This window comes from Lactuca serriola, chromosome 2 (genome assembly GCF_051521515.1).
Source record: "Lactuca serriola cultivar US96UC23 chromosome 2, Lser_US96UC23_V15, whole genome shotgun sequence".
Taxonomy (NCBI): Eukaryota; Viridiplantae; Streptophyta; class Magnoliopsida; order Asterales; family Asteraceae; genus Lactuca; species Lactuca serriola.
The window spans coordinates 227,148,673-227,171,737 of NC_136409.1; the positions used below are offsets into that span (position 1 = coordinate 227,148,673).

Sequence of the window (23,065 nt, forward strand, 5' to 3'; positions counted from 1 at the left end):
TGAACTTATAAACCAGTTTCTCAATCTCCTCACGTAAAAACCTTTTAGTTATTTTGAATATTTTTTTTAAACATTTGATGTGAGAGGTGGTTCCTCCTCTATTTATTGCCAAGTGCCGACCTTGCTTGGTTTACAATGGCTTCTCTAGTTTTATTTACCTCCTTTTTTCTAGTTATTTGCATGCATTCCTCCAACGCTCGTCTTCTTCTTACCGTCGTTAAACATAGATCTTCTACAAGATCACATCATCTTCAGGTTTCTCTCTCCATCTTTCTCTTTCTCTCTACAACCTCTTATAAGTTTAGGGTTTTATCGTATTCATGTAAACATGATAAAAGGAAGAAGATGCTAATATTTACATGTTCAATTTGTAAACAGATCGCGGAAAAGATTAATGGTGGCGATGAGATGGTTGAAAGAACACGGGCTCCAGTTATAAGACCTCCTGCAACTCCATTTTCAAAGGCTGAATTTGGAGAATCGCTGACAGGAAATGAACAAAACGGTAAGAAGATTCATGGGGTACTTGTTAAAGACGAAGGTGATGTGGATCTAATTCCACACACCAAATCTTTTGTTTCACTTTCATCTCACAAAGAACATCTTGGTGTGCTTTATTCGGATTATTCAAGACCAAGAACGCGCCCACCCTCCCACAATTAATTGGTTAATCGTTTTTGAGATTTATATTTTATAGAAATTTATAGATCATGAGACATATAAAGATGGTGATTTTTTTACAAAATTTTATTGATTTTGGTCATGCTTATAAATCTGTTAGTTTGTAAATGAGTTTTGTATGATTGGTGATTTATAATGATATTTGGGTTGTTTAATGGAATTTGGTCCGATAGTTAAATGATTATTTCAAAAACTATATCTAGTTTTCTATAACTGTCTTTTTTTAACTAATTAAGCAAGAATGATTGGCATGCAGATGCAGGAAGTGATATTGTTGAATCTTCTTCCTTCCATCATGTGGCTTTGCTAAAGGGAAAACATGTAGAGGTATTAGTTAATTAATTTGATATATATGTTTTTTTAATAAACACGGTACCCACAAACCTGGAGGATCCTACCTATAAATTTTCAGAATTTTGATTATATATAAGAAGTTTTATAATTTGGTCGGGAATTATTTTTAATGCAATTATATATATATATATATATATATATATATATATATATATATATATATATATATATATATATATATATATATATATATATATATATATATATATATAACAAACTAGTTGTTAAAGTTAAAAATGTATTAAAATATGTCACACCGAAACAACATACATTAGTTTTGTTCAAAATTAGCTACAAATAATTGTTTTAAAAAAAAGTATTCAGGTATATATATATATATATATATATATATATATATATATATATATATATATATATATATATATATATATATATATATATATATATATATATATATATAACAAACTAGTTGTTAAAGTTAAAAATGTATTAAAATATGTCACACCGAAACAACATACATTAGTTTTGTTCAAAATTAGCTACAAATAATTGTTTTAAAAAAAAGTATTCAGGTATACTTATATTTTGATGTAAATTATATATGATTTTTTTATTGCTTGGAATTTCGAATCAACCAAACATTGGCTCCACTTTTCCGAATAAAATGTTGGTTAGAAGGTAAAAGACTTCCATAATGTAAGGAGGCTTTTGACCTTGACCTTTGACCATGTGACTTTAGCATCCTTCGATATTTAAATAAATAAATTTAGAATGTATGCAATCAAAGTAGAAAACTTATTTAAGAATTAAGATGACTAAAAGTCTAAAACCGGTTTTTAAAATGATATGAACACACAAAATAAAATATTTATGTGTCTTTGATGTATTTGTAGGATTCAAAAAAACCAATTGTATCTCGTTACCCTGGAAAAGAAGAAGTTAAGTATTCAGAAAATGACGACATTGTAGTAACAGACTATCAACCACCTCACCGGAAAGCACCAATACATAACAAATGAGCTTTTTAATTAATTAATTAATATATATATATATATATATATATATATATATATATATATATATATATATATATATATATATATATATATATATATATATATGTGCACGCTTCCATAGTCTTAGATGAATTCTTGATAAGTATTGATAGACGTACCCTTAGAAATTATGTACAAATGTAGAGCGTTTGGAAGTCGAATGTTTCAAGAATGAAATGCTTGATATTATATTTTTATTATTTTATATTAGTCAAAGTATTCGATGAGATAGAGAAAAAGCAGAAGAAGCTATTGTCATTGTTGTTGCTTAATGTCTAGCATGAATTCTATTGTTTATAGAGAGTGATACATATACTTTGTTATAAAAGACAAATTTAGTCTAATTTATTGAATGTTTGCCAAAAACTTTTAAAAAAAATTAAGAAATTATCCAAATAGTCACTGAAAATGCAGGGGCTCCTTATTGGCCTGCGATTTTTTCATGCGCCGAGCCGATAAGCTCATACTATTCAAGGTTGAAAAAAAAATTATCTTCATCTTTACATTTTCAAATGAGTTAGAGTAAATCTCATATGAGTTACAGAGTTATTGGAAATCTCAAATGAGCGAGAGATACCCTAGACGAGTTACAGGAAATCCCATATTAATTAAAAGAAATTAAAGTTGTGTTTGACACGTATGAAATCCCATATTATTTGTTAGTTTTTACCAATAGCTACTTGTTTATGAACTAGCTTATAAGCCAAAAGTTATATTTTCAGCTAAAAACTATCTCATATGAGTTATAGAGTTGGAGTATCTTTTAAAAGAAAAGAAAAGTAACCAAGTAAGCATCAATCAATTGTTGGTTACAAGATTCAACAATATTAGACTAGCCAAACCTTACAAAATAATACGTGCTTCCCATAAAATGGAAGCATAAGACACACACAACACAACAACACACAAAGATGAAACTACAGTTGTCCCTTACAACCTCAGCATGTCTTACATTAACACAATAACTCAGCATCAGCATGTCTTTCATTACCATGACATCATCGAAGGACATGGACTTCCATAGAAGCTTCATAGGTTTCAAAACCAATCAATCACTCTTCTTCTTGTCCGAGCATTCGTACAACCTCAGCCACACCTTGTGCTATTTCCTTCTGGATCACACCATCTGGCATGTCGAATGTCCTCCTCTTCATGGACAGTGATCGCCCACCACCACCACCTCCTGGCTGCGGATCCACCACATCCAGCATTGCTTCCAGCTCATCCACCATCGACCTTTTTGCAGCCCTAACCATGATATCAGCCCCCTACCACAATCAAACCCATTTCCTCAAAAACTACACATTACAAGACTCATCATGTCAATGGTAGAAAATTTGCAAAATTTACCTCAATGGCGTCAACAGTAAGAAGCAGCACAATGACCTTCTCAGAGAACTTCTGCCTCTCCTCTGCATCGACAGCCACCCGGCGACGGTATGAGAAATTGTTGAACAGAGTCCTGAGTTCCTTAAGCTTTCCCTTTGCAACAGCTAACTCACGTAGAGCACGGAGAGTCTGGGATCTCTTTATCAGATATGCTCTGAAAGTCATCTGAATAAACATGGCGGCATCTTGAGGTGATAACTCCTTCTTCTTCCCTTTGTTCCTCTCCAATGCTCTGCCAAATGCCTATCACAATATTCAAATTGTTATCCACAGAGACAGATCTTGATCTCTATAGCAACTAAATGATGATCAATTAAGGTTTAAATGAATTATCGATGTGAAGGATTAGTAAGGAAACATAATTGAAGGATCAGGGTAGAAACCTTTTTCATGAGAAGAGCGCCATGATCAGGTGAACCTTGGATTTCTACGATACGAGGTCCTTTCTCTTTCTTCTTGTTCTTGTTCTTGTCTTTCTCTTTCTTCTCTGATCCACTATCATCTTCAATGGCAGCATTGGCAGTTGACGCGGTGAAAGTGTACTTGCGTGCATCTTCTCCCTTCCTTTTAATCTCAGCCGTCCATTTACTGGTCTTCTCCTTTTTCTTCCCACCTTTGATCTCTGTTGTCAACTTGAACTTCCGATCTAAACCGTCCTTCTCGGAATTGATCTCCGCCGTCCAAGTGTACTTCCGATCGGACTTCGCCTTCTCGTCGTTCGCCAGATCAAACCCTTGCTCGAGAGCAGAGACGCGGTCGGAAAGTGACTTAAGGTACAATTCCGCTGTTGTTGATCGGCGCCTGGTGATGATCTTCCGAGCTGTAGAGGTGCCGAATGGCGTCCTCCTCTCGACGTGAATCAGATCGGTGATGGTGTCGATGTCATCAAATGGAGACATGAGATCAAGTGAGGGGAGAGTAGGGTTTAAGAGCTCAAGTGCTAGATCAAGCTCAGTGGTGGCTTCAAAGGGGAAAGTAGGGTTTAGGAGCGCAAAGGGTTTTGGAAATGGGGGGAAAATAGTGGATGATTCAGATAAGTAGTAATCAATGATATCAAATTTGCTGGATCGACTCATGGTTGGATTTCAATGGCGGATGTTCTGAAAATGATTGAGAGAGACGCGGATGGAGAAGATAAGGAAAACCGAGGGTTGTGCTGGTGTCAGGGCTAAAAATGGAAATTAACCATTATTAATCACATAAAGTTATTAAAAAATGTAAATTAAAAAATCTACCGTAGTTGTGAATTGTTGTGGTTAAACTAAACAAACGTTATTGGGAAAAGATTTGTGGATGAGATTTGGTGTGAAGAGCGCACAAGCGAAAGGAGAAAGTTGAAGGGTAAAGTTTACATAGAAAAAGGAATCTTTATGTACGGCGATAATTTAGTAATGGGGCGCATGTGGAGATTTTTGTCTTTTTTGTACTATCAGATTTCCTTCACCAACTCCACATCTATCCACCAAAACTTCTAAGCATATGTCTCTTTTACAAGTTTGCCCTTTCTATGGTAAATACATATTCTAGAGTACCTCCGATCATCATTAAGCTGTAATGATGTATGAGTATTGTGTACGTCGCATGTGTATAACGTTCAAGAATCACCCCCACCTTGTGTGTGGTGTTGAGTCGTGGCCATTGTCACGGGATGTAAGGAAGAAGAGAGTCATAGGGAAAGAGGTCCGAGTTGTAATTCCTTCGCTAGCAGGTCATGACTGGTGGGTCGGGTTAAGCAACCCGTTAACCATTTAATCTCTATGATTGATTACTTGTACTTCTTTCTTTAATACTTGTATCATAATAATTTTGTATTTTTAATTAGTTTGTATATTTTTAATATATTGCAAATTAGTTTTATATAATTTTTTGTTAGTTTGTGTTTATTTTAAAATTCAAAAGTTAGTGGGTTGGAAAATAGAAAGTTTTCATGTGTTATGGGTTGGAAAAGATAGAAGAGAAATGAAAGGAAAAAACTGATGTAACAATGGATTGAAAGGAAATGACTCCCTACACCCTAAGGCTAGTGGATGTAGTTGTGTCGGGGACACGGTACTTCTAATAGTTTTATGTCAATAAATTTTCGTTTGGATACACCACTAACTTTTGATCCAGAAATTGAAAGAAATGCAATGAAACTAAAGAAAGAAGCAGCAAAGAAAAAATAATCGGTTAGCTTCTTTGGTTAATCCTCTTCAATACCTCGAGAAATCACCACACCACAAGGCAGTCCCTTGTGGAACGAACCAGATCCGACTTTTCCATTTTTCTGAAAGTACCCAATCTTCACCTTTTGATAGCCCTTTTAAAACTTACTCCACATTATCCTCAGTTAAATCCGAGTGATAGCTTATTTTATTTCCTTATTTTTATTAGTTTATTTTACTATTTTTAGCTCTTTTTATTAATATTGCATTGTATTTTATTTATTTTCTTTATCATGGATCGTACCGGAGACTTTTTATTTTGCATGAGGTATTTTGTAGGGTTTTGGAGCTTGTTGCGGTTGTGGATTAGCTTGGAATGGGCTTTGTGGGCTTCCGATGCATTATTAGGCTTTACAGATCCATTAAATGAGATTTTGGCTTAAAAAGCTAAAGACTTTGATGAAGTGGACTTGTAAAGATGGATCATGGATTGTTATTTTGGGCTTGGAGTATCCATATTATAAGCTAAAAGATGATTGGTTAATTTGAATCATGTGGGATATGGAGGGGACCAAGGGAATCCTGAGTAGTGGAATGGTGTAGTGGAGGAAAAATGAGCCAATAGCATTCCAACAATATTTGTGTGGGTAGATTCTCACGTGCGCTGGTACCCGCGCAACTGCCCAGTTTTGGGAATTTTGGTCATTTGGCTTACCGTTTACATTGAGGGTTGGATCTTTTAGCTATCAATTCGACTTTCCACCATTTGAGACCAGAGGAGGCGATTTTAGGAGCTTGAATACACATCTTATCTTCCAAAGTAATTGTTAGTTTCTTGATGCAATTAGACTTTTGTGATTGTTATTTTATTGCCATGAGTGACTAATTTTTTTTTTATTTTGGTAGACCTTGGCTAAAACCTTAGAATGTTTGTGGGTTTTTGAAGGATTTATCCTCGTTTATCATTTATCTTATGTCTATGATTCTAGTTCATATTTCTTATGCTTGTTTAATGCTTTGATCATGAGTTTGGTACTTGAATAAACAATTGTTGGTTTATTTCTTTGGTTTGGCATTGAATCATTGAATTTACTTAGAACAAGGGCTTTATGATGGTAGAAATCATCTCTAGCTTATGAATCATAACTCCTTTATGGATGTGTAAGCATTGACATCCTCTAGGAATTGGGGATTCCTTCATTTTTAAGGCTAATCAACTTCTTGGGTTCAATTGCTTCAATTGGATCCTTGATTTTGATTAAGAAGGTGTGTTGTGGGCTTCCCCAACCTCCATACTACCTATGAGGAATCTTGGCATATGATGCTTCATGATTGCTATAATCCACTTGGGATGAATGATAAGCTTCATATTTAATCCTAATGATAAACACACAAAGGTTCATTGTGTTGAATTGCCTTGGTTTACCAATTCTCTTCAATATTTGAGCATCTCATCACCTTGCTTAATTGCGAGTTTTCTAGTTATTCAAGTCTTTTAGTTTTCAAGCAATCATAACACCCCCTTTTAGTTCAATTGTAGTTAGTTAGTTTATTTACAATAGTTCTTTTGGATTGCATTGGTGATTGAATACAACCATTTCTCCGGGGATCGATACCCCTTTTTACCGTTATATTACGTTTTATTTGCAAACAAATGGTGTAATTTTGGTGGACTTGACATCCCATCACCGAGCACACAAGCTCTTCTGAAATCCATTCTGAAAAATCTAAAACACTAGAAACTTCAGAATCTGAAAAATCAACCATGAGTGACGCAAGAGAAGAAGTAGAAAAGACTCTCAGAGAGTGGGCCACATAAGAAGTTAATCAACAGCCTCTCTGCATTACTTTTCTAGAAGCCTAAGTCTTCGAACTCAAATCTGATGGGTTTTATACATAACAAAAACATATTTTTGGGCGGAAAAATAAAACCCTATGTTTGCATACACCCTTAGGATCTAAGTTTTCACTATTGAATGCAAAAAATATTTTCCTTTTTATTTTTCTGCATTCAAACAAGAAAAAAAAATCCAAAAAGATTTATTTCTAGTTATTTTAGTTTTTTATTTTCTGCTTAAAACAAATTTTGAAGAAAAAAACGAAAAAAAATTGAAATATTTTACATTAGATGAGGATATTATTTACATCCGACAACTTTGTAAAGATGAAGTGCGATATGAATTGAAAATAGCAGTCTCATTACAATCAATTCCAAGAATTATCTTTCCATATCAGAAAGCGCTTTAAATATTTTTGAAATATGAACCAACAGATAATTTTTACAATGGAAGTGTGTGATGGAAAAACAAACAATGTTTTAGGAGTAATGTCCTTAAATGACATAGACCTAGATTGAATAACCATTTTCTTTCCTTGAAGTAATGAACCTTATAGTTTTTGTGCCTTTTGAGGTTGGGAGGGAACTCTTGTTATATCCATACAATTTATTATTATTTTTGAAGTATTGGAGATATGGTGGGCCTCAAAATAAAATTCGTGTCCAGTCAATATATATGTTAGAAATTGTACATCAAGCAACTTGAAGAAATCTGAAATTCAAAGTCAAATCCAAGTGAAGTTCAAGTCGAAATCAAGAACCAAGAAAAATTAAATATGAAGAGTTGATCAAGGTAAAAAAGATGTGTGGTATAATGAGATATATCACTCGATAATGGAAAATAGGGGTGAGCATGTTTATTGGACGAGTTCGGAAAAAAAGGAGGGGTCAGTTAAACTAGGTTTTTATAAACGAATTTTCGTAAAATTATTTTTAAAAATACATTGTATTCACAAATTTAATTCGGCGTAAAAATTATTTACTCAAGCTTGGTTTTATTTATTAAGTATGAATTCTAAATATGCAAAAAAGGTGTAACACCCGTGTTCCAGTATGGTTTATCCTTTGTTCTCTAGGGCTAAAGATGAAGTTTTGGGAAAAACTTTGTGCCACGGCGTGGAACAAGGATGCCCACGACGTGGCATTGAATATATGGCACACATATTTTATTGAGTCGTCACGGAGTGACCAAGAGTTGCCACGACGTGGCAACTGTTCTAGCCCAAGCTTATCATTCTTTTAGAGTTGCCTTCATATCTAAAGCTCTCCAAACCCATTTTAGAGTTCTTTATCAACTTCCAATCCCTCTTGTACCTCATAAAACCCTAGCCTCCATCCCTTGTTTGATTTTTGAGCTTTTTGGAGCTTTCTTAGCTTGGGGATGAAGAGTAGAAGGCGCTCTATTGTTGGTTTTTGCAAGGAAGCAACACCATCAACATCTCTCATTGTTTCTAGACCTTTGTAAGTATCAAAGGCCCAAACTTTATGACTTTTGGTGGTTGGATCCTGAATATTGTCCCATGTTCCTAATGTTTGAGCAAGTTTGGAGGGGAAAGAGCTCATAAAGTTGGCAACTTTATGTCTCTCTTGAGTCCCAAGAGTATTATATGTTATGGATCTAGTCTTTGATGGAAGATCTTGTCATTTGCTTAAGTTTTGGCCTTTAGAGTTCATATTTTGACCTAAGATGGATCTTAGAAATGTATTGGACACACAAGTCTATAAAGCTTCTACCTTTATGATAGATCTGGTATTAGAAACCTTTCTGGAGGAGTCGGGTTGAGTACTTTTTTGGATTAACAAATTAATTATTAAGACATCATGGACTTAGGCTTTATTTGGACTTAGGGTTTGAGATCTTGATCTCTTTGGGTGTCTTAATGGATAAAGTTGGAAACTTTATCCATATAGACAATAGTATGGACCAAATCTAAACTTTGGAGCCCTTAGGATCGAGGGAGGCAGCTTAATCCATTAAGCGGCTGAAGACTCAGTACCCACAGCATGAAACCAGGTTGCCACGGCGTGGCGATAAGGAATATCGTCATGGACTATTGTTGGAGGGCCACGGTGTGCCCATAGGTGGCCACGACGTGGCGGTTGACTAAAGTCACATTGGCCATTGACTTTAACCGTTGACGTTTGGCATGCATTGACTTTTTGGTCAATCTATATTTTTAGAAGGTAGACTTAGGGTTTACCTTGTGTGGATTGTTAGGAGGTGTTTTGCACCCATATTTTGGTGGATAGAGCTGTTGGTTGTGATCGTAGTGGTGTTGTGCGGGGCTTTAGTCAGCATCGTGATTCAGGTGAGTCTCATTACTGTACTCGGCGGTCGAAGACACTAATACTGACCCATTGGCTTGTGTTATATAGGAAGACTAGGAGTGGCCCTTGGCATTTATATGAAAGACCGGGTGGTGGCTCCAAACAAATTGTATGCAAGACCTGATGGGTTTTAGTATACTACAACATCTTATGGTGCACTTACAACCCTAAATGCTTTGGATCTATGTTTTCTCTAATTATACATGCAATATTGTTTCCAAAGCATTAAGCCTACAACTAGCATGGAAATGGCATAATCAACATAAAAGAGTGTTATATAATTACCTCTTTGTTGTAGCTTGTAGAACTTCTTAAGTTTGGCCTTTAAGAACTTAGTGCCCCCAGTGTTGCAACTCAAATGGAATCACAACACACCTAGAACAAAGGAGACTTTTAAGAGAGTATTTCTTGCACCAAAATCGGCTCAATGATCTCCAAGAACACTAGGGTATCTAGTAGCCAATTTTGGATGCGAAGGAGCTTCTTATATAGTGTGGCAAGATTAGGGTTACACAATGTAAACACTAATGTGCACGGTCTTCCATATTCCTTAGGCTCCATGGGTTTAAACCTCCATGGATCATCCATGGGTTGTCACATGGGTTTAGCCCAACCTAAAGAATCATGGACCATTGGCTCACACCATAAGGATAATGATTTACCAAATCAATCCCCATAAATTTAATTAGTCTCTTTTGATCACAAAATTAATTCCAAATTAATTATTGATCAATACTAATTAAATCATGTGATTTCATATTAATATATTAGACCTTATAATATATTAACTAATCATAAATAACCTCTTCTCAAAAGTCCATCCTATCAAACTGTCCTGGTGATATGCAACCCAAATGGACCATGCTACTCTCGGGTCAAGTACATACCAATTATAGTTATGGGCTTAGACACCTAATCCAACAGTCTCCCACTTGGATAAGTCTAATAACTATTATTGCAAGTATGACTCCATAACCCGACTAGCAATCGTAGCTCTTAAAAGCCGTTGTCGAACTCTGACCTAGTCAATGACGCGCTCATTAGATAAGGGATCATATATTCCTCCATTATAGATATCATATGGACTGAGACATGGATTATAATCATTCTCTTTGTCCATATGTTGTTTCCTAATTTTCGATTTATGTAAATTGACTAATTGAACAAATCAAATCAGTTTAGGCTTGGCCAAGCACTTAGGGGTGTCATCACTAAATCATCGAGGGGCCCACAAATATCATTTTTATCCACATGGGGTAAAAGGAACGGATAAACTTCGACCCAAATGCGTGTTTGTACTTACTCATCAAATTACACACAACAATATGTTTTATAACATCCAAGTTACTGGTGCGTTTACATATGTCAATGTGCAATCGACTTGAAACTACAACTCACATGTCTTTGTTTGAAGAATATAAGATATTATCGTCTCACAATCACCTGTGATAAAATCCATGAAGTGATTCAAATGAGCATGGTTTGAATCCAATACTCGAATCTTATTCCAGGAGTACTCACGAACACTACAACAAACTTGTGCTATGACTAATACACCTCTACAGACCCATTCATGACAGTCTTGCCACAATACCTACTTCAAAAGTATGATCGTTTGTGGATGGTTTGAATAACCTAGTTATTCAGGAAGTCAAAACATGCAAAGTGAAACACAAGAATAATACTAATCCTATATTGCTCCAAAACTTTTGAGTGCCATATTGATTACTAATTATTCATTGTATAATGTTTCGAATAATCAACTTAATACTTGAATTAAAACAATAGTTGTCCCATGCTCCAAGCATGCACACTATGTTTGTCTATGGTCCTTACTTTTTTAAATAGATCAATTGACAACATTTCAATGATGCTCATTTCACAATTCCAAATCCTTATTGCAAGTGTAAGAATTCCAAATTCTTGTCAGTGCTAGAAAGTGTTAGATTCTAAACTATCATGCATCTTTTAGGGTAGTTTTATTATCATTTAGCGTCATATTTTGTATATTTTCATGTCATTAGTTTAAATAATGTTAATATCATGTTTTATATCAGAATTCACTGCTAGCATTTTTATGTCACTTTCAGATAATTCAAGTGGAGTAGTATTTTGGGAAAAATGTGACGGAATTTTGACTTCTACGATCACATAAATGAGTCGAAGTTTTGTAGGGTCGAAAAAAGTCATCTTAAAGCAATCCGGAGAAAAATATTGAAATCTGCGATCGTCTTTTTATATCTGCGATCGTATTTTTGTGACACAACTCCTAAAACTTCAGAAATAGCATCGTACTTCATCTAAGGGCTATTCTGGACAAAAACCTCTAAATTTGCGACTGCATATCCTGATTCTTCAATCACATTTTTTGATATTTTGCTCTGGAAGCTTCATTCTTGAGTATAAATACGACTCTCATAATCATCTTCGAAGGTTAGACGGTTTCAGGCGACGAAAAACAATTCTAAAGGCGATTTCTGATACCTTTAAGTGATTTCTAAATATCTGAAGGCTGTGAATCATCTCATACACTTAGTTTAGAAGATTAATCAGTTAATGTTTCTTTTTATTAGTTTAGATTCGTTTTCACCCCCCCCCCCCTTATAATTTATGTTTTATTGACTAGAATGTTCCTGATGAAAAAAGACATTGACCGTTAGGCTATGTCCCTGAGGATTTGACATGCTTCCTTGTGCATATTATTAGTGCAACCAACAGTGAAATTTTGTTTGTTTGATAAACTCGCGACAACGTGCTAATAGACCCATGCGGGAGAATTAATTAATTATAAATTAACTAAAAGGGGGACACACATAGAGGGGGTAAAGGGTAGAAACTTAAAACTTAGGTGTGTACCCTATCTGGATATAATGGTGGCCTGTTATGTTGTAACATTACCAACAGATGAAGTACTTAAGCCAAAAACGGTGTCAAATGATTTTCTAAGTAACTATTCGGATGCATGATCCCAACATACGGGGGATGGAGTGATGTTGGCTACACGGAGACGCCAGATCAAGCTTCATGTTTAGGTGGGGGTATATACGGTGGAAATACCAATTATACCACTCTCAAATAACAATGCCTTGCGTAACATAAGAGTAGTGAATGCGAAGAACCAAAGACAATGTTATGGATGAGAGTCACACCTCATTTAGCGCACTGGATTGTCAGGTTATGTCAGTAGTGAACGAGGTCATTCTTACGGGGGATTAGCAGTGTTTTAGACCATTTATACATCAACCATTAAATGTAATAATAGCAAAGATAAATAATAAATAATTACTACATTGAAATTTCAATGATTAATATATACCTTATATGTAACATCCCAAAATCAAGGTAAAATTTTCATTTTTATATTCCAACCAAAAAACATAATTGTTTTTCAAACATAGTTCCCTAAAGTAATAATCACAAGCTAAAGTATCCAAAAAATCAAATATCATAAAATCAGAAGGATGTGCATGATCACACCTTTGCTTTCCCCCGATGATCTGAAGTACATGAAACATAAAACTTAAACGGTAAGCCAAAGCTTAATGAGTTCCCTAAAGTACCATACACAACCAATACAGATAACAACATGCATATATGACCCTTCAGCCTGACTGGACCACCTCACAGGGCCTACAACATATATGTACCTCTCTGGGCCTTCGACCTGACTGGACCGCCTCACAGGCCTTCTATCTATCCGGACCTCCCAAGTATCTTGGCCTTTAGCACAAAGCAGAACCACATCAACCCAACAACCCATAACATGTTGACATATACAATAATAATCAATAACCTGCAACACATGTAATCATACATATCTACCAATATAACACATACTCGTTGAACACAAGTAATCATACATATCTACCAGTCTAACACATACTTAGAATAACATCAATCCAATATACCAGGTTACATAATCCAATGGTCCGTAGTTGGTGCCTTCGACCCACAAGTACAGTGAGGAAAACTCACCTCATAGTCTAAAAAGTTAGTTGAACAGATCACATCTCCAACTCTTGACTCTACAGGTCACCTATACAACAAACAATGATCTTTTTTGGTCAAAATCCTGGTCAAAGTCAAGGTCAAAAAGTCAAAGATCTCTTTTTAGTTGCGTACGAACAATGTACTCCCCTCTACATTAGGCGTAGAGGGTGCCTTCTCAATCATGGGCACGAACCCTGGTAGGCGCAGCGGACTACCAGGTACGCCCAACGTACCCGAGTTGAACCTCAACTTTTCCATTAAGCTATTATTTCATTAAGCCAAGGCACCAAACTTCAGATCCAGGTAAAAGGGACATCTTAATGGATAAAGTCTTTGACTTTATCCATTTTCATGCATTTAAGAGGGTAAAAACTCAAACCATTGGTCTAAAAGTCATTCAAAGCCCCAAAAGTCATGCATGGCTTAATGAGAGTGTCAAAGCTCTCACTTTTATGAATCTAAAAGCTTAAAACTACAAGAAACTACATTTCAAGAACCTAGCGTAGTTCATACTCCATTAGACTAAACTATGGGACCAAAAATGCATAAAACTTCTAGACTAACAAGATCTAAGCAAATAACACATCAAGATCCAAGCTTTATACCTTCAAATGAAGTCTGAGGGCAAGATACTTCTGGATCCAAGCTGCCTTGAGATTCCAAGTTGATTCCACTTCTTTCTTCTTCCTTCAAGATCACTAAAAACAAACTTTCAAGCTCAAAATGCACACGCAAAGGATTAAGGTTTGAGAGGGACGATTTGGGTGATGGATGTTGATGAGGGAAAGGGTCTTCAGATAACGAGGCTTAAATAGTGCTCAAACCCTAAAAATTAGGGTGTGGGTTTTTGCCACGTATGCCCAATGTACGCACAAGACACGCATTTGATACTTATGGAGCCATGGGACCAATTTTGAAATTTAATTTCACACTTAGGGTCAAGAATGTAAATTACTTGGATAATGAATGTTACATTATATATTAATAATAGTAAACAGTGTAAGATGATTAGTGTGAAACAGGTTGCATGGTTGTATGTGTAACTACTTGGATTATATGAAATATGCATGTTTCCATACTTATTGTACTTGAGATTGACTCATTGTATTGATGCTAACACTTAATCTTATTTGTTTTGCCATGCTTGCCTTATTTTGGTACAAGTAGCTAAAGAGTAACGCTTAGTGAGGATGGGTTGCTTGGGATAGTTTATTTTTTGTTTGGTATATCAGTAGTATATGATGCTATCTTGAAACTTGGTTGTTGAGTTTTCACTTTTGGATGTTTTTGGAATACTTGAACTATTTTTAGATGATTTATAAGTAACGCTGGTGATGTTTTCAAATAAATTTTAAGTAAGACTTTCATTGCATTATTTTGTTAAATGGTGTTTTTAAAAATAAAAAAAAAAGTGAAGAGAAAAATCACGGACTTACCAGTTGGTATAAAAGTCATGCTGTGAGTGAACTGAATATAAAGGCCAATGTTCAGACTCAAGTGTAGACTAGATGAATCAGATGCTTTAGACTCTTAAGATAGAGGAGGGGAGGGTGTGTGCTGAGTGATATAGGTTAGTTGCCTATTAGTTTTAAGAACTTTCCATTCCAAAAATTCCATGTAAATCTAAAATTCTTCATCATTTAGGAAAATTTGAAACGCCAAGGAGAATGTTGATGCTGGAGGTGCAAGAGGAAACCAGAACAACCACATCCAGAGGATGCTGATGTTTATCTTTCAGACCCCACAGGTTGTGTAATGACCCGAATTTTCCTACTTCGCCTTTGAGGTTAGTGTCGTTACATTCTTGAGTTAAGTTACGTTTCTTTGATTAAAGTTAACTTACGGGGGCTAAAGTGTAGAAAATGACTTTTTGATCATGCATATGGGTCATATGGCCATTTTTACACACTTTAAGGGGCCTACATGAAAAATAGACTCATATTTATACCTCACTTAACCATATTCTGGGATTAATCTCTCATTTGTGGCCAAGAAACCCTACTTTAAGCCTCCATCTTCTTCCTTAGCATCTTCTTGGTGATTTATTTTTGGATTTCCAGAAGGTAAGGATGTCTATTCATTGTTCAATTTTGTTGTCCTTCAAATCACATACAAGAAAAGACCATGAATGATGTAAAAATTTTGGTCTTGGTGTGTTAGATTGTCCCACTCTTGTCTTATCTTTGTAGTCACTTAGAAATGGTCTTGAGGGGTTAAGATCACCCCAATAGAGGTTTTGATCGGACCCAAACTGATCAGATTAAGATCATCAATCGATGATCAAGCATCAGTAACCGCCCAGTTTTCATGACGTGCACATCACCTTGTCACGTTGTAAAGTCGAGACTTGGAACGATTTGAATCACATTTGTTTCTTAACGATGACGTGAGCATTCCCTTTTCCACGTCGTAATGACGTTGAGTTGACTGGTCCATCCCTAATTGTCACCTTGTGTCACGACATGATGACGGAACTGACCGGGCTAGAATCGTGATGGACCTTGAGCTTACGATGTGACAACTCCTTGGTTACGATGTGAGACTCTCCTGGACATAATCATTTTTATTTTATGATCTATTTTTGATAAGTTCTTTGGGTATTATTTTAAGGGCGTTAGAGTACTTGTGAGAAGGTAGTTTTCCTCTATTAATATCTCCACATATCTTAGAGTAGTGGTGAGTCATTTCTTGTGTGTTTTAAGCACTAGTTTGGAAGGATAACATGCACCTATACTTGTGTTCTTGTCTATATGATGTTATGTGATGTTATAAACTATATGTCAAGGGTAAAATATAACTTGGACATGTAGTGTTATATATGATGCAACTGAATTTACGAACCTCTTGTATGTTAGAGTTCTCAAATCAATCAGTTGGTGCAATATAAGGGGGTTAGGTCCATGCTAGAAGTAAGGACTTTTGTGTGATTATATGATACACATATTATATTTTATTTTTTTGTCACCTTTTAATGAAACTAGGATATGCATGTTAGAATGTATCTCATTATATGCTACCACATGATGCTATGTATATTTATGTTGATATATCCTTGATATGTGTTTGGAAGATGTAGTATGCCATGGACTAATTATAATAATAATTCACTAACATGATTACATAATAATATTGATGAGGAAACATGTTTTGCCCATGTAAGAGGAATTAATTAATTATATAATTAATTAAATAAAAAGGAAAATAAACATAGTGGGGTTAAAGGGTAGTAACCTAACTTAGGTGTGTGCCCTTATAGGATATCATGGCGGAAGGATATCGTTGAAGGAAAGACCTTAAGCTAAGTATACATGGAGTGGTTTTCTAGTTGGCCATTTCGAGACATGGTCTTGGTGTATGTTAGTATTATTGGGACTTGAGTGATGTCGGTGATCGTGGATGCCACGTACACACGTCACATTTGGGTGTAGGTATGCTTGTGGAGGTGCCCAAAACCACCCTCGAATGACAACACATTGTGCTCGTACATGAAAATTCGGAGTAGCGAAGGCGGAGAACCAGAGAAAATGTTACAGGTGGGAGTTGCACCCTATTTGGCACATTGTCCCCAGGTCATGTTAGTAGTGAACGAGGTCTTCATTTGGGGCGTGTTAGCGATGCAATAGACCGTAGGTAGCGAGGGACATTTAAAATAATTAAATTGAAGCAAATATATTAATAATTACTGCGATGAAAGAATGTACGGATTAATGTATACACACACACACACACACACACACATATATATATATATATGTGTGTGTGTGTGTGTGTGTGCGCGCTTTGTTTTCATGCTTATGTGTTTGAGATTGACTCATTGTACTAATGCTGACACTTGTTTATTGCCTATTGTTGTGGCTTTTGCATTGGTGCAGGTAGCTTGATATTGATGGCCTAGTGAGGTTGGGAATTTATGGATAGATAGGATAGTTGTATTTCTTTAGTTAGTAATGATGATACCAGTTTGAGACTTCATGTGATGTTTCATTTTTACTTGGTCTGGTATTTGTTTTGGTTGGATTTCTACAACTTTGGATTTTTATGGGTTGTTTTTGAAAGATTTTCTAATTATCATTGATGATGTTTTTATAAGACCCCCGCTAACGTTTTTCTGATTAAAATTGATTAAAATAAAAGAAAAATTTTTGGTGAAAAATCACGGTGTTTTAGGTTGGTCGCTAGCTGCGAGCCCAGCTGTCGTAGGGTACACACAACACCACGAGTTCCGCAGCCATTGTTGATTTTGGGAGCAACTCCATGATCATGATTTTTAGCTGATGAGGCGTGATTGGGCGTTGGCTCGTATGCAGTGGGCCATGTGCATTGCAGGTTTACTTACACCTGAGGACGAGGATGAGGAGGGGCCACTAGAGGATGGAGCCGGAAGCCACTCGGTGTCAACGTACTCGAGTAGGAGCGTGACAGACGTTAGGGTATTTCATTCAAGATATTTCTGGCGTGCAAGCCATCTGTCTTTCGGGGAAGAGTGGATCTATAGGTGTGTCTATATTGGCTGTGTAAGATGAATCAGACCTTACACTCAGAAGATTTTACCGAGTCATAAAAGGTTAATTATGCAATTTGAATGATAGAGAGCGATGCCCTGAATTGGCGGGATGTAGTGGATCAAGTTATCACTGAGGCTGCACGGTGTGCTATGACTTGAGATATCTTCAACTAGAAGGTTTGTGAGCGCTTTTGTGCTCCGGTACAGATTCATAGAGTTGAGTATGAGTTCCTGTTACTAGAAAAGGAATTTGTGTTTGTTGCAAAGTATAATTCCACTTTTTCTGATAAGATGTAATTTACTGGGAACTACTGTACCACCGATGCAAAACAGGTGGATCATTATTATGAGGGATTAGTATTTGAGTACCAGGAGACGGTGAGTCAACAAAAGACTCTTGTAGCTGCCATGGATGAGGCTCTTAGGATGGAGGACGCTTTTTCTGTGCAAGGGTAATTATACCAAAGATCTAAAAAAATTAATAAAATCTAAACATTTTACATTATTGATCAAAACATAAATTACTCAAATGATAAAAATCTAATTTTTGGATTGATGATTAATATTTAAAAATGTCACTCATGGATGTATGTTATTGAACCAAAATGCTATGTATATTGAAGAGTTGACATTCCCTAAAAGATTGAAGGTTCAAATCAAATTATGGACAAAATGTAAAGGTTTATAAGTAAAATTAAAGATAATGATTTAGCCATATTAAAGAAAACATACGTCTTATTCACGTTTTTTTTTAAAAGGTGCTATTATGTTGTGGGGTATGGGTCAAAAACGTCGTGGTGGAGCCTAATTGGCTCCTCCACAACGACGTTACGCTAAAATGAACACCACCATTTGCTTCTTGTGGTACATCTCGTTGGAGTTATAACATATTAAAATGGAAATATGTACCAATCACTTTCTTCTTCTTCTTCTTTTCTCTCTCTCTCTCTCTCTCTCTCTCTCTCTATATATATATATATATATATATATATATATATATATATATATATATATTTATTTATTTAGATAAATAAATAAAGAAAATTAATGAATCTTTAATTTCGTAATTTTGAAATTAGAAGGAAAAAATTCATTAATGAAATTGATATGCATTTATTATTGAATATAAATATTATCTACAATTTAATAAAATGAAAAAAATCATAAAATGACATGTGGAATAAAAATTAATTTAAAATAACCACAAAATTACATGTGGTAAAATAAATGAGAATGTGACATGTGACAAAAAGATCTTTATTTATTAGGAACTAGGTGTGAGACCCGTGTATTACACGAGTTTATAAAAAAATTAATATAAAATTATAAGCATTACATATTTTTTAAAGTAATAATTTTACATAAATACAAAGAATATAATAAATAAAATAAATAATAAAGGTTGTAGAGCATTTATTAGGAAATTTAATAGAATGGTCTATTTTACATATATAAATCTCATTAAAATGTGGATTTTAAATTTAAGAAAAAAATGAAATATTTAAGAAAATGACAAGTGGAAAAGAAATAATTCAAAAACTCTTAGAAAATGACATGTGTCAAATTTAATGAGAACATGACATTTGGCAAAATTGATTTTCATTATATATATATATATATATATATATATATATATATATATATATATATATATATATATATATATATATATATATATATATATATACCACCTCGAGTTCTAGTTAAGATATAATGTTATGTTAAAGATAATGTGGCCTATGAGATGATGATTTTTTGTTGTTATAACATTGACCTGTATGTTATTGGTCACCAAACGACTTTTAGCCTAGCAGTATCAGGTGTTATATTCTCTCATTGGAGTCAAGCTTTCAAGTTTCGTTGTAAATATATATGGAATTATATAGTAGTTTAGGAATAGATTAAATTTGTCGTTTCAGTGAAATAAATAATAATAAAAATAAAACCTATGGGTCTTATCCATACATTTTACATCGATCTCTTTGTTATCAATTAAATCAATTTTGATTATCTTCAAATCAATTTTCAATATTTGTTTTAACGAATGAACCAACTTCCATCAATCATTGAAAGTTACATCCCTAATTGTTTTAGATTTATGTTAATCATTTTATTATTTCTTTTTAGTTCAATAAATTTCATTTATAAATTATATAATATTTCATATTTTGCATCTATTAGTATTTTAAATCACATTTTATTACTTTTGAAAATTATTTTAAATGATTATACTATTAATTTTAAAGTCTTGAAATTTTAATTAATCGCTATTTACTTAATTTATATAATTTTAGTTTTTTTAATATATCATGGCTTTATTTACATTAATATATTAAATTTATAGACGTCAATCGGTTTTACAATACCAGAACACCCTATATTCACATTAACCAAATATTTAATGTGTTGGATAATTTTAATATATTTGTAGGCTTTAATATTTTTGTAAGCGTTACCATATATATATATATATATATATATATATATATATATATATATATATATATATATATATATATATATATATATATGTTGGTTGTGAGACCCGTATGTTATACGGGTTGGATAAAACAAAAAAAATTAAATATGAAGGTTTAAACAAAAATTTATTTAAATTTGAAATTTAAAATTTAAAAGGAAACATATTCAATAGTATATGAGTTGTAATATTGTAATTTAATGGTTATTTTCACTTAAGATAATTATCAATTAAAGTGTAAATATGATGTGTTAATTAAGAAAAGATAAACAATGAGAAAATGACAAATGGAAAAAACATTTATTCAAAAATAAAAAAAAATGACATGTATCCAAGTTAATGAGAAAGTGATATGTGAAAAATTTATTTTCATTTATTAGGGAGGATATATATATGGCTAGGTTGTAGTGTTTTTTACATTTATTGTGTGCTAGAATGCACCAATAGGAATTTAGTAAAATTATACTATTATTTAATTAAATGATGATAGATATTAAATGGTTTCCATAATTGTGTGTATATTAAATGATATCCATAATTATAATTTTCTTTTTATGGAAATTAATTAAATTCGTCATTAATATCAGCAATAACATTCTTTCAGAATGAATTCATATCTAGGTTTTTATGTCAGCAATAACATTATTTCAGGACTCACTCACTTAAAATATAATAAAGTTGTATGGAATATGTAGAATGAGGGTGTATTCTAGTAGAATATACTCTCGATCTCCTAGAATACACTCTTATTATTTATATATGAATTCATTATGAAAGAATATTATTATTGATATTAATGACGAATTAAATTAGTCTCCATAAAAAGGAATTATAAATATGGATATTATTTAATATACATTTAATGTTTACTCAAATCTTATTGGTGCATTCTAACACACAATAGATGTGAGAAACATTTGAACATATATATATATATATATATATATATATATATATATATATATATATATATATATATATAGGGAAAAGTGAATATACCCTTAAGGGTATATAAGCTTAGGTACCCAAACTTACGATACTACGTCGTTTTGTATCATATATATATATATATATATATATATATATATATATATATATATATATATACATTGTAATTGTCTAATGTTCTTATAATTCAACTTCTAACTTGATTTTCATTCAAAGATTTTTATACATTTCACATTTATTTTCCTGTTACATAATTTTCATTTTCAACCATAAAATATATATAGCCTAGTTGATGTTCGTCAAAAAAATGTGATGTAAAAAGAAGATAATAATGAAATTTTGAAAATCTTAAAAGTAAATCAAGTTAATGATTGAAGTTGAAGAACATTATAACAAATATATCAAACAAAATAACGAATTATGGTGAGTTTGGGTACCTAAGCTTATATGCCCTTAAGGATATATTCACTTTTCCTATATATATATATATATATATATATATATATATATATATATATATATATATATATATATATATATATATATATATATATATATATATGCATTCGTTAGATATTCATACGTCACACGTATGTTTTGAGGTGAAAATTGTGAATTTCGGGAAATAATTATTTCTCTCTGTTATAGTGATGATTGTCGGATTTTGTAAGAACTGAACATTCGCTTGTTATGTTCAATACTAATTTTCTCATTGCAAGCACATATGATATAATCAACCATTTTTCAATCAAATAATATTCGACGACGTGCATCCTACTAAGGTTTGGTGCGCAAGACCTCACAAATCATATAACTATTGTTACTATCCATGTTGAAGTGACTATTATGTGAATTTTAAAAGCTCCAATAAAGTTTTATTTAATTCAAGTTTTTTCTTAAAAAAGATAAGAGAAAAAATAAAAGTTTTTTTGTAATATCAAATAGAGTTTTTTTTTTCTAAGATAAAAGTTAAAAGCCCATACAAGTTTTCAAAATATTTTTTGTTGAACATTGTCATTATAAAATTAGATTGTTGTTGGGCATACTCACTATAAAAATAGTTAATAGTTATGTTTTGTCACATGTTAAACGCTTTTGTTCAAAACAGTTGTACTCCGATTTTGTTTTAACAGTTTATAATTTTTAAGAAATATTTGTAATAATAAATAGACATATTTATAATATGTTGCCATTTAAATTTTTATTGTGAAACATGTTTTAAGGCTAACTACTTTTGATTTATAAGTAGTAATGAGGCTCGTGTATTGCACGAGTCATATTTTCTTTTGTTGATATTTGGTGGGTGACAAAAGTAGGAAGCTATAATTGGTCGACTCTGAAGTATAATGCCTAAAAACGAAATAAACATTAAGAGTGATAGATACACAAATACAA

The 23,065-nt window shown here is 33.3% G+C and overlaps 2 protein-coding genes across 2 annotated transcripts; one reads left to right on the forward strand and one right to left on the reverse strand.

Moving 5' to 3' along the window:
* LOC145090848 (uncharacterized) lies at window positions 1–2,015 on the forward strand. The gene is made up of 4 exons (XM_079028903.1): window positions 1–255; window positions 379–505; window positions 938–1,008; window positions 1,890–2,015. Exons 1-4 carry the CDS (start codon window positions 136–138, stop codon window positions 2,013–2,015), a joined length of 444 nt encoding a protein of 147 aa, XP_078885029.1. The 5' UTR covers window positions 1–135.
* Window positions 2,016–2,812: 797 nt separating this feature from the next.
* Window positions 2,813–4,726, reverse strand: BAG7 (BCL-2-associated athanogene 7). The gene is made up of 3 exons (XM_079027161.1): window positions 3,824–4,726; window positions 3,402–3,683; window positions 2,813–3,319 (listed from the first exon to the last, which is right to left on the reverse strand). Exons 1-3 carry the CDS (start codon window positions 4,514–4,516, stop codon window positions 3,104–3,106), a joined length of 1,191 nt encoding a protein of 396 aa, XP_078883287.1. The 5' UTR covers window positions 4,517–4,726; the 3' UTR covers window positions 2,813–3,103.
* Between the last annotated feature and the right edge of the window lie 18,339 nt (window positions 4,727–23,065).